Consider the following 13939-nt stretch of genomic DNA (forward strand, 5'->3'; position numbering starts at 1 on the left):
ATATATATATATATATATATATATATTATTTATATTAGAATTGTGTGTGTGTATTAGATGTTTAGATAATTGTGTATAGATTATGTGTATTGATTATGTATTGTGATATGCATGCATCGATTACTGCACCGTGCGTTTCTATTGGACTGGTGACACTGTTGCTATGGTAACCGCTGCAGCTCTCTGCGGTAACACAGCCGGAAGGGGCGTGGTGATCCACCTCGTTGCCCCGCCCTCTGGCGCCGGAAGTGTTGGAGAGTTCCAGAAGGCGCGTGGGGTGGAGAGGAGAGCTCTAGAAGAAAGAGGAGAGCGCGATTATTGATTATTATTATACAAAATCAATCTGATTGGGAATTAGAGGAGAATAAACAGAGCCATGACAACTATCGATTACAGCGTGTGGGATCATATCGAGGTGTCTGACGATGAGGATGATACACACCCCAACATCGACACACCGAGCCTGTTCAGGTGGAGACACCAGGTAACAACACACTTGATTCTGTACACAGGTTCCACCTTATACACCTGTTATATAGAGGAGATCTGGCTGCTCTCTGTTTTCTGTTCTACTGTAATACTGGACCTTTCTGTGTTTTACATTACTCACAAGAGAGACCAGTTATTTGCTGCTTCATTCTCTAAATCTTTAAAAATCTACCTCAGTATCTGCTGTGATCATCTATGTTCTATATGTTACATATCTCTGCACCTTATTCTCTCTTAAACACTGCACTGTCCTGCCTGTTAAACTGTGTCGTCTGTTGTATTTATTGTAGTGTTATAGTTTTATGTTGCACTATCATAACACTTTTACAATTTTATGTTGTGCATTGTATTGTTGTTCCATGTTGCACCATGGATCCGAGATCAGTAAGTTTCTTACACTGTGTATCTGTACTCTTTAGTCTTTTGACTTGAGTTTCAGGCTAAAACCCACAAATACATCAAGCCTAAATCCTGCTTAATACAGAAATATATATAATATATAACAGAAATATATAATATATATATAAACCCATCTGAGTCATTTATCATCACATCATGTTTAAACCAGTGTAAATCATTTCCTTTTCGCCGTGGAACAATTGAAGTATTAAACTGTAATAATGGACATTTACCTTACCTGTACAAATCCGTGTACATCCACTGCATGGTCATTGTGCTCAAACAGAACTTACAGTAAATTAAACACATCTACATCGATTATTTAACTAATAAGAATATAAGAGGTAATATAGTAATAGTGAGTTATGTGCTTTCTGGCTGGAAACACCCCGATTAGCTATAAAGCTAAAGCTTAGTCTCAAAGCTTTGAAAGTTAAAAACCGAAAAATAATTGCAATTTTTGCATACGTAAGGCAGTAATACTAATCAAAACCAAACACGGGTAATTTCGTTAAATGGGGTTAGTAGAATATAGCACATTATAAATCAAATAATTAGTAAAATACTGGGAAAAAAATAATGCTGACTGTTAAACTAATGCAATTAAATCACAACCCCGTACTGACCCAGAGCTGTGACATGTCTATAACGCCACACTAGATAAAGCATTAATCACTAATGTAATGAGCTATATCGGGTTACTGCGCCTTAAATTATATAAATTATACAATATTAATAAAATCTACCTTAACAAACGCTAAGCTAAGCTAGCTTTGAGTGAACAGCAGCAGAGGCTAATTTCTTCTCAGAACTCAAACTCCACTATTGCTGAATTATAAATAAGTTAAACTTAATATACAGATTAATACACTAATGTACAGATAATTAACCGTTTATATGGTCAACAGAAAGACTGATATCACAGTAAATCCTCGCTGTTAGCCGCTGATAGCTAACCAGGCTTACAGTGTGACCGGTGGTGGAGCTAGCTTAGCTCATTTCCCCTCAGAACCGGAGCTAAATCTCACTACTGTCGCTTTTAACACACCAATAAAGCATTAAAGCATTTTAAATCATTAACCACGCGCTTTAAATCAGTTCCGCTGATTTCAGAATCTTACATTACATATAATAATAACCGAAAAATAATAAACACGGGACATTAGCTGATGCTAACCGCTAGCCTAGCTGACTCACTGAAAACTCTATACAGGCTAAGCTAAGCTAGGGTAAGCTAACTAATTCCTCAGACTGATTCTGACTACAATTTGTGAAAAACTCGAGTATTTTTCAGATTTTAAAGCAGCAGGTCGCTGATTTAAGAGATTAAATAAACACTGAAACGCAGTCGAAGCTAATTTACCTCAGAACTTTAAACTTAAAAACAGCAGTAAATGATCTGTATCTCCTAACGGGGTTAAACTCGGTTAAACCCGCCGCTTTATCTCAACTATCTCAATTTCTAATAACGGATTTAATTAAATAAAACAAGAAGATACGTGATTTAGATAATTAGCTCTTTAGGTTAGCTGGCTAACCCGTTAGCGGTGCTGCTGGATAAATTCTGCGTTTATATTACATTATATTATATAATGTTGTATTATTATATTCAATAATATTGTATTGTTTATATTATATTTTAATATATTGTATTGTTTGTTGTGGTTTAATGAAATCTGTTCACTGTTTCGAGCTGGACATTCTGTGTTTCAGCACAGCCAAATCAAATTAAATCAGAATTAACAGTGTTAATTAACAGGGTTAATTGTGATTCAAACACTTGTATTTTAGATTAACTGACACTACAGTGTTGTAAAGATGGTAGTATGTCATCTGTTACTATTGTGCCTGTGTTTAAATTTATCTAAATTATCAATAAAATGATTTAATATAAAAGTTATATTTTCTGTTAACAGGCGTGGGTGTGTGAGGAGAAGGTCTATATACATTTTCCTCTTTTAATGTATCCTCTTTTTAATCAGTTGATTAATCTTTAGGATTAGGGAGTGGGGTTCTTTGCTGGTGTTGGTAAAAGTATAGACTGGCTAAGCTGGTTAAGCTTCAGTAAGCTAGTGCTGATCAACTTATTATTTTAGAACAGGGTCCTGTTATTTTTTGTGTAGGAAATGCATAGATTTCGTTCATTGCTTCAGGTATAAATTCTAAATCCTTTATTAAATCTGCATTATCATGATGAGTCTAATAGGAGTTCTTGTTCTTAAAGTTAATGTAAATTGACTCTGGGTATAAAAAAATTCAGCTTTAGCTTATTGTTAGTTTTATTGTTGTAAATATTTTGATTATTCAGAATTACTCTGTAATGTCTGTATCATTGACAGTATTGTATAATATTTTTGTTAGTCTGCTCTAGATCAGCAGGTCTGCTTAATGCCACACGTTTATTCTGACAGACTATAGTACACTACAGAAAATGTAGGGGGTGCTATTGTTTTGTGTCTATCTCTGTCCTGAAGCCTCTGATTGTTTTACACCCTCAGGCTCGAGTGGAGCGTATGGAGGCATTTCAGAAACAGGGGGAGGAACTGGAGAAGAACCTGGCGGAGAGCAGGAAGAAGCTTCAGGAAGTTCAGAAGAAGGTCCAGGAACTCTCACTGAAGAGTACAGAGGAGGCCAAGCAGCAGCTGGTCAAAGCTCAGGAGGAGGAGAAGCGTCTGAAGAAGGAGGAAAGGAACTGTGAGAAGAAGGTGGACGAGTATCGCAGAGAGGAGAAGAAGATGCCCTGGAATGTGGACACGCTTAGCAAAGAAGGATTCAGCAAGGTGAGAAACACCTCAGAGGTCGGACCGTTTATAGATTTTACTCTACTACAGAGAAAAGCTGGGTGTAAAAACCTGTTCTGTAGTAACTGTAGTGTGAGTACCACTTACTGTCTGTAAGACATTTAATATTGTTTTCAGGTGGATTCTAAAGCTCAATACTTTTATATTTCTGCGTCAAACCTACGCCGTAGTTTGTGTACCTAGCAGCAGAGCGTGTTTATACTTCTGCATGCATGTATCAGCAGCTCTGCGTCGCTCTGCAGTTTAAATTGCAAAAAGAATGTGTGTGAGAGAACACGGGGCCGGCTGACCAATCACAGCTGTGGCTGTCCGTGTCGCACAACATATAGTTACATTTCCAGAGAGATGCAGAGTAGAGTAAGCAGTGGTGCGTAGGCTCGATGCAGAAGTATACATTTGCCTTTAGGTATTTTAGATCATAAATCAGGATGTTTTAGGTAATTGCTGTGGTATCTAGAGCTAAACTAAAAACACAGAGGTTCTTGAGTTGCTCCGTGTCACTGTAGTTTTAAATGAAGGCGTGGTACTCTAATCATTTTAAACCCACTGCCATCACCTCCAACAGTGTAATATACAGTCTTATTGCCCGTATACCAGAAGTGTCTCGCCTCTTCCGGAGTTGAGTTGACAGAACCTGAGGATACTGTTCTGAGTATGAAGAAACATCTCATTGAGTTTCTGCAGACTGTGAATAAGTTGGAATATTTTACCCACATGTGAATTTGCACAGGAGTATTATTAGCTGTTTTGTTTATGGACAGTTGGCATGGCTGGAGTCTGATATGAGCTCTGATCTGATCACCTGCTCTGTATTTTACTTTAGTCTGGACTGAAACACTTCTGATTCACATGGAGGTTCTTTATCATTTGCTTTCACAAAAATAAATATTTTGCACCATCAGAATGTGCAGCACTAATAAACCTTTCACTTTAGAGTTTAGTATAATGTTACTGCTGCTCTGTATTAATCTCTCTCTCTCTCTCTCTCTCTCTCTCTCTCTCTCTGATAGAGTGTACTGAATGTCAAGCCTGAAGTAAAGGAAGAGACGGAGGAGGAGAAAGAGGAGAAGCATAAAACCTTCGTGGAGAAATATGAAAAACAGATAAAACACTTTGGTAAGTCGCTGTGTGTGAAAGTAATATTGCTTTATTGAATCTGGATCAGAAAGACAGTGACTGGTTAGCGTGTGTGTGTGTGTGTGTGTGTGTGTGTGTGTGTGTGTAGGTATGCTGCGTCGCTGGGACGACAGTCAGAAGTACCTGTCGGATAATCCTCACCTGGTGTGTGAGGAAACAGCGAACTACCTGGTGATCATGTGCATTGACCTGGAGGTGGAGGAGGTGCGTGTGCTATGTTTACATGTGATGGTATTGATGATGGTAAACTATTACAGTTTTCTTCAGGTTTAGTTTTTCATGTCCAGTTGAAAAAAAAAGAGAATTTATTAGATTATTTACTAACAAGTTAGAGAAATATGGATCTTCTGATCTTCAGACTATCTGGTTTAGTCTAGATGTTGGAGCTCTGCATTCTACACTGTTCCCATAAACCCCGCTCTTGATACCTTTACCTGCAACTATTCATTATAATGAACCCATTTGTGTCTGTGTGTGTGTGTGTGTGTTTCAGAAACATGCTCTGATGGAGCAGGTGGCCCACCAGACGATTGTAATGCAGTTTATCCTGGAGTTGGCTAAGAGTCTGAAGGTGGACCCTCGGGGCTGCTTTCGCCAGTTCTTCGCCAAGATCAAGGTGTGTGTCCCTTAAACACACTCAGCCCTCAACACACAATCTTCACATTCATCCACTGTATCTTTAATGTATGTGCTGTTTACCTTACAGACAGACAGACCGACAGAGTGTGTGTGTAATGGAGAATGGAGGTAGTGCAGTTGAACACAGTAGATAAGGAACACCAGTCGATGTTAATAAAGAGAGGATAACTGATGTCAGCCATAAAGAAAGTGCAAATACACAGTTATAATATAAATAATAATTTAAATTTAGCAGTGCAAATTTGTAGAGATGTAAACTGTGGATAGTAAATAAACTACTAGGGCAAAAAAGTGTAGAACTACAAAAATATTATAATGTGGCATCTCTGAGAGTGTGTCTGCAAAGATGGGGGTGTGTCCATGTAGTGGCCGGAATGAAGGTGTCACAGAGTCTTCAGTTTGCAGTGCTGAGAGGAGTTGAACAGTCTTATGGCCTGAGGGACAAAAGACCTCCTCAGTCTGTCTGTGGAGCAGGACTGGGACAGCAGTCTGCCGCTGAATGAGCTCCTCTGCCTGGTGATGGTGCTGTGCAGAGGGTGGTGAACATTGTCCATGATGTTCAGCAGCTTGCTGAGGGCTCTCCTCTCTGCCAGTGGTGTTAAGGACTCCAGCTCTAATCCCAGCACAGAACCAGCTTTCCTCACCAGCCTGTCCAGTCGTCCAGCATCCCTCTTGCTGATGCTGCCTCCCCAACACACTACAGTGTAAAAGAGGATGCTATGCACATCTCTAGAACATGTTTAAAGCACCTTGTTTTTGGAGACCTCCTGTTTAAAAATCACTGCCAGTTCACAAGGAAGAAAATAACTTACCACCTGCTAATATCATCAGAGTAGGATGGGTCTAAGATGATCAGTGATCAGCAGCACAGGGGACTGTGCTCTCTCCAGTCCTGTTCACACTGTACACATCAGACTTCAAATACCACTCAGAGTCATGCCACATGCAGAAGTTCTCTGATGACACTGCAATCGTGGGGTGTGTGCGTAATGGTGATGAGAGGGAGTACAGAACCCTGGTTGAGGAATTTGTGATGTGGTGCAAGATGAACCATCTACAGCTGAACATCTCCAAAACCAAGGAGATGTGCATAGACTTCAGGAGGTCCAGGCCCTCTGCTCAGCGGCCAATCTCCATCGAGGGGGTCGATGTGGAGGTGGTCAAGTCCTACAAATACCTTGGTGTGCACCTGGACGACAGGCTGGACTGGTCAGTGAACACTGACTCCCTCTACAGGAAGGCCCAGAGCAGACTGTACTTCCTCAGAAGGCTTGGGTCCTTTAACATCTGCCAGAAACTCCTCCTGATGTTCTACCAGTCTGTGGTAGCCAGCGTCCTCTTTTACGCTGTAGTGTGCTGGGGAGGCAGGACGACTGGACAGGCTGGTGAGGAAAGCTGGTTCTGTGCTGGGATTAGAGCTGGAGTCCTTAACACCACTGGCAGAGAGGAGAGCCCTCAGTAAGCTGCTGAACATCATGGACAATGTTCACCACCCTCTGCACAGCACCATCACCAGGCAGAGGAGCTCATTCAGCAGCAGACTGCTGTCCCAGTCCTGCTCCACAGACAGACTGAGGAGGTCTTTTGTCCCTCAGGCCATAAGACTGTTTAGTTTGCTGTGCTGAGAGGAGTTGAACACTCTGTGACACGTTTTCACTCTGGTTACTCTGTGATCACCATGGCCACACCCTCAGCTATGGACACACTCTCTGACTTGCTGATGCCTATAACACTATTTTTATAGTTCTACCCTATTTTGCACTAGTAGTTAATTCACTAGTTCATTCATCTACTGTTTACGTATCATTTGCACTGCTGAATTTAAATTATTATATAACTGTGTATTTGCACTTTCTGTATGGAGGACATCAGTTATCCTCACTTTATGCACATCAACTGGTGTTCACTGTCTATTGTTCAACTGCACTACCTCCATTCTACATTACACACACACACACTAAAGACTGTACTTTTACACTGTACATTCTATTTTCTATTTGATTGTATTTATATATATCTTTATATTTTATTTTGTAACTTTGTGTATTCAATTTGTAACTTTGTGTCTGCTGCTGGATGTGTAGAATTTCCCCTTGGGGATCAATAAAGTATCTATCTATCTATCTATCTATCTATGTATCTATCTATCTATCTATCTATCTAAGAGTTTAGCTTTTTCTGAAGGGCTTCATAAAAAACACATTAATATTACGGTTATCTGTTTGTGTATTACTCATTATAATTATCTCCAGAGTAAAGCAATTTAATATTAAATTAATATCTTAACAATACATTTTTCTGTGTGTGTGCGTGTGTGTGCGTGTGTGTGTGTGTGTGTGTGTGTGTTAGACGGCAGATCAGCAGTATCAGGACGCGTTTAATGATGAGCTGGAGTCGTTTAAGGAGCGCGTTCGCGGCCGAGCCAAAATCCGAATCGAGAAAGCCATGAAGGAGTACGAGGAGGAGGAGCGACAGAAACGACTCGGACCAGGAGGACTCGACCCGGTGGAGGTTTACGACTCACTGCCTGTGGTAAACACACACAAACACACAAACACGGTGCTGTTTCTCTGACAGTGTAAGGAACAGGGAGTAAAAATTGACCCGGATGTTAAATAAAGTCCCCATTATGCACAATCTGCGCTGAATAAAACCCCAAACACTGTCATCTTATTCAGATTATAAGAGCAATACTGGTGCGAATTACAGAGTGAATCACGGATCCGACTTTATTCAGATCAGTTACAGGTTAAATCTTACCAAAAACACCCGTTAAACAATAGGAGAAGAAAAAGAAGAGGTGTTGTGCAGAAATGTGTCTCTCTGCCAGAATGCGTCTCTGTTCTCGGAGTGCAGGTTTGTCCTGCAGCAGAATGAGAGTACTGATTCTCCTCAGATTCCTTTTATTAGTGTTTATAAATAAGGATTAACGAGGGGTGTTTGTGTTGTTCTGAAACAGGAGATGCAGAAGTGCTTTGATGAGAAGGACATCCAGCTGCTGCAGGACGTTATCAGTAAGATGGATCCCACGGTGAGTTACAACAGTATCTGGATCACCTCAGTGAAGCTAGCCCCTCATATTATTAGAAATGAAATAAAAATATGTCCATTGGTTAGTGCTGTGTTTGTGCTGGTTTGTGCAGTAAAAATTAACGTTTGTGCTGGTATCATTATTGAGACATTAAACATTATATTTACTGATAACCTTATTGAGATATTAAACATTTAATTTCTGACCTGTTCTGTAACACAGCCCCTCATCTGTGGCCAAATTGCACCAAAGTGGTCTCATTGGTTAGTGCTGTGTTTGTGCTGGTTTGTGCAGCAAAAATTAGTGTTTGTGCTGGTATCATTATTGAGATATTAAACATTATATTTACTGTTATCATTACTGAGATATTAAACTATTTAATTTATTACCTTTTATGGTAAGGCCAGATTTCATCAAAGTGGTGTTGTTTTTCTAGTGCTGTGTTTGTACTGGTTTGTGCTATTAGAATAAATATTTAATGGGTGGCATTATCCAGCCCCCCAATACAGCCCAAACCACAGTGGTCTCATTCAGCAGTGCTGTAAAAATAAATGTTTCAGGTATTTTGATTATTCAGCTACAGGAAAAACAATATTTATTTACACATCTAATAAAGCACAGATGAATGTCTTCAGGTGACATGACTGTTCATGGTAAAAACTTATTTACCATGGTAAAAATTGCTCCTGCACTTATGAAAGCATATATTTAACAGACTGCCATGTTAATGCCTTTTAACCGGGCTGAGTGCCTTTTTGTGAGCACTAACCACACTGATAAATGAGGGGGGCTGGGTGATGTGTGTAACTAAATATTGGGTAATGCCACCAATTAAATATATTTTATCTAATAACTCTCATAACTAAACTTGCACAAACATTTATTCTAATAGCACAAACCAGCACAAACACAGCACTAGAAAAACAACACCACTTTGATGAAATCTGGCTTTAGATGAGGGGCTGTGTTACATAAAAGGTAATAAATTAAATAGTTTAATATCTCAGTAATGATAACAGTAAATATAACGTTTAATATCTCAATAACAATAACAGCACAAACCAGCACAAACGTAGCACTAACCAATGAGACCACTTTGGTGCAATTTAGCCACAAATAAGGGGCTGTGTTACATAACAGGTAATACATATAACGTTTAATATCTCAATAACAGTAAATATAATGTTTAATATTTCAATAACGATAACAGCACAAACGTTAATTTTTGCTGCACAAACCAGCACAAACACAGCACTAACCAATGAGACCACTTTGGTGCAATTTGCCCGCAAATGAGGGGCTGTGTTACATAACAGGTAATAAATATAATTTTTTATATTTTAATAATGATAACAGTATATATGATAACATGTGTATATATATATATATGTGTGTGTGTGTGTGTTTGCAGGAGGCAAAGATCCATATGAAGCGCTGTATTGACTCGGGGCTGTGGGTGCCGAACTCTCGGACGGATGATGACGGAGAGAAAGACGAGAAGGAGGACGAGTCTCAGTATGAGGAAGTGAAGAGAGAGAGCAGTGATGGACAGACTACATCAGACTCTAAATAAACCCCCCCCCTGCTCTAAAACCTGCCCACAACAAACCCCACCCCCAACACACCCCGCCCCCAACAACCCAACGCTTACACACACACACACACAGTGTTCATTAATACGGATTCCTACATCATTCATAAGATAAAATGCATAAATTAATAGGTAATTAATCATTCTTAATGAATGAATGATTTGATTTATCTAGTTATGAATGTTGCAGTAATTAATCCTTCCTCCCTGCAGCAGCTGTTCATTATTAATAAACAAATTCCTGAAAATTAATTTGTTCCTCAACTGTGCTGTAGATATTCTTCAGTCTCTCTCTCTCCCTCTCTCTCTCCTGAGCACTGCATGCTGATTGGCTGGGTAATGATGATGATGTTGGATCAGTGCCAGGTTTAGTTTGTTTGAGATGATGTTTTTCCTGCTTTACTGTTTTATAATAAAGAGTTTAAACATAAACAGACTACAGTCCTCCCTCTCTCTTACACTACACTACACACACACACACTCCTCTACAGTGTGTAGTAATAGTGAGTGCAGGTGTGCTGTCAGAGTTTTATGCTGTTGTGTATAAAGTGTGTTTGGCGTTGTGGTTCGATTCAGTTTAGGTTTTTGTTTTGTTTTGTTTGTTTGGGTTTTTTTTGGTTGTTAAGGTTGCGATTCAGGTGAGTGGGAGGAGTCTGTAACCGAAGTAAAAATGGAGTGAACTGCTTTCTGTCTCTGTTTCTGATCGTCTGTCTGTATCATAATACATTTCTACCCACCATGCAGTGCTGAGAATAACGTCCCACCACCCAAATAATAATAATAATAATAATAATAAATATAGCCGCAAGCGGCAATCATCGGGTTCAAGCACCAACTTGCACAATGGTGCCTACTGGAGCATTGAATGGTGATGTGTAAGAAGGTCTAATATGATTGGAGATGCCCTGTCACATTTAGAAATTATCAAGTTTTTCACCTTTCAACCTGATCAGTGCTTAAATTCACATGTAAATCTAGTGAACTTTGTAGGATATTCATTAAGTGAGTTAGAACTAGTCAAAAGGTGTCTACATGTTATTGGTATTGATCAGGTGGCTTCAACCAGAATGTTCACAAAGTGGTATTCAGATTGACCTTTGAACCTTTGCAGAACAAGCTGAAATGTTTGACCAAACAAGTTTAAATTAACACAAAGGAGTGAATGTTCTGATATGACATGTAATTACGAAGTTATTATAAATCTAGTTCTGAATTAAATGGCGCTTCATCAAGCACCAACTAGCACAATGGTGCCTACTAGAGCATAGGATGGTGATGTGTAAGAAGGTCTAACACAATTGGAGACATTCTGTCACATTTAGAAATGATCAAAAGTCTTTCACCTGTTATTAATGTTGAGAAGAGGCACAAAGGAGTGAATGTTCTGATATGACATGTAATGTCAAGTTATTCTTAATCCATATCTGTATTAAATGGCGCTTCATCAGAGTGATATTGTACAGAGGTCTTTAACATTGTGAGATTACAGCAAATACTGCAGAGTTACAGCAATTTAGGTTAGAAATTCCAAGGACGCACAGATTGCTTGATGCCTGGAGAGTATTGTATGTGAAATTTTCACAAATGTTTTTAATGAACATTTACCTAGAGACTCTACAGTGTGCAGCAAGACTGAAATGGAGGTGATAGGCCAAATATCCAGAGAGTAGTTTCAATATAGCTATTTTCAAACAATTAGCAATTATGAATGAACAAAGCACTTTTTAAACATAGTTGTATTGAGAAATTTGTCAGAGCCACTGTACTAAATATGGCAAAAACAATTAGATGTCAAAATAGTACAGCATGATTGACATATACTCGTTTTTTTGGAACAGCGCCCCCCAGTGGGCGGATTGTTTCAGCACTTTGCAGGTCACTACAGTGTCTCCACCTGAACATAACTGCCAAATATCATCCAGATTGGGCAACATTCAGCCTGCCAAAATGTCTGCTGAATGCTGATTGGCTGATGGTGTTCAGCCATGTTGATTGATTAAGTTGCCCTTTGAACATCCTTTAGAGGCTGTATGATAGATTCTGCATGCAAAGTTTCAACTTGCTAGGTTGCACGGTTGCTGAGAAACAGTGCTCCAAATTTACCTCTTGAAGTGAATGGGGCATATATCCGGAAGGACTAATTTGCATATGGCGGCCATATTGTTTACATATTTCAACTTTTTCTTAATGAATATTGAATCGCATGCTCTCACGAGTGTTTTGATACCAAACATGCCAGGATTGGTCAAAATTCCTAGGACTAGTTTGCAAAAGTAGGTTTTGCATATTATGCAAATTAGCAAAAAATCTATATAGACGGAAGTGCATGGTCCAAATTGGAAAGTTGTTGGTATTGACCCAAGGAATCCATCAAAAAAAGAATTTTGAATGTAGGTCTTATGGTTTTTGAGTTATTGAGAAAATTGTGAAAAATGAATTTCCTTGTTTATAGCGCCACCACTTGACCAATCGGTGCCATTTTTGTTGTCCACCGAGATGCACTGATCCTACATCTACCTACCAAGTTTCATTTCTCTATGACTTACGGTTTAGGCTGCACAACTGTTTTTTCAGGAGAAAAAGAATAATAATAAGAAGAAGAAGAAGAAGAAGAAGAAAAATCTTAGCAAAAACAATAGGGTTCTACGCACCTTCGGTGCTTGAACCCTAATAATAATAATAGCTGCTCTGTGGTGGTTTTCTATCCTGTGTGTTCTGAATATTGAAGAACAGATTGAAAATAAGGAGAATAATAAAGTTCAAAGAAACACAAACACAACTACAGTCTGTAATTATAATACAAATACAGAGTGAATTACATGATCACATGACCAGTAACTGTAGATACATGGACATGTTTAATGAATATATATAAAAATGACCTCAGTTCTGATTGGCTGTGTTCAGGGTGTCTGAGGTGGGGTCACTCTATAATGTTTGTTGTTCACAGTGATTAGCCTTAATCAGCTAGCTGTCCTTGTAAATAAGGTGAAGCCCCGCCCCCGTCTCCTCGGCAACGTTTCTGCAATAAGGCTTGGTTTATATGGAAAGATGTTTGCTCTCTTGTGACCGATATTGAATTATTTAAAAAGTTGTCTGTTTAAACCCCGCCTTCTCACTCCCTTAGTATAAACTATTCATTAATACTAAACAATATTTAACAATCAGTTCAGTGCTGCAAATCATAACATCACAATACTTCAATATATCAATATATATATATATATATCGATATATATATATATATATATATCGATATATATATATATATATATATATATATATATATATATATATATATATATATATAAACATATAACAAAAGGTTTTATGAGGTGGACAGTGGATGGCAAACGGTAGATGAGACAGTAGACGGTGGGCGGTGACCTGGAGGATTAGGGTATCTGAACTGCTTGACGGTCTGTTGAGCGACTCGGCGAAGTCCCAGAGGTTTCGGTTGGATTCGGGTCTAAGGAAGCTGAGGGTCAGTCAGTGGCATCAGTGTCTTTATCTTCCAGGACCTGCCTACACCCCGCCCACATGAGGAACCCAGGACCCACTGCAGCAGAGTAAGGTCTCACAACACTTAGGGAACCGCTGACTATCTCCACAGCGTCTCCAACTGTCTCCACAGGTATCTTCTATAAGCTCCTCAGACTGTGCTGAAGGAGCATGTATGGATGTGCCTCCTGAGCTGAGCTGGACTTCCTGTGTGACTTTAAAGGACTGCAGGGATTGTCTCATTCTACCAGTAGTGATAAGGACACTAGCAGTACAGAAAAGAAGAAGTAAGGAAGGATAAGGAGAGAGTTCTGTGGCTCCTGATGATTAATGGAGAGGTCCAGTGTAAAA

At 39.2% G+C, this 13939-nt stretch overlaps 1 protein-coding gene across 1 annotated transcript; it reads left to right on the plus strand.

Moving 5' to 3' along the window:
* The first annotated feature begins 234 nt into the window (after positions 1-234).
* Positions 235-10519, plus strand: cdc37 (cell division cycle 37 homolog (S. cerevisiae)). The gene is made up of 8 exons (XM_022663245.2): positions 235-484; positions 3387-3668; positions 4700-4805; positions 4915-5030; positions 5320-5442; positions 7815-7997; positions 8425-8496; positions 9908-10519. The coding sequence occupies exons 1-8, from the start codon at positions 377-379 to the stop codon at positions 10067-10069; spliced, it is 1152 nt and encodes a 383-aa protein (XP_022518966.2). The 5' UTR covers positions 235-376; the 3' UTR covers positions 10070-10519.
* Positions 10520-13939: the final 3420 nt, after the last annotated feature.

The sequence above is a fragment of the Astyanax mexicanus genome, chromosome 21, assembly GCF_023375975.1.
Source record: "Astyanax mexicanus isolate ESR-SI-001 chromosome 21, AstMex3_surface, whole genome shotgun sequence".
In the NCBI taxonomy this organism is placed as follows: Eukaryota; Metazoa; Chordata; class Actinopteri; order Characiformes; family Acestrorhamphidae; genus Astyanax; species Astyanax mexicanus.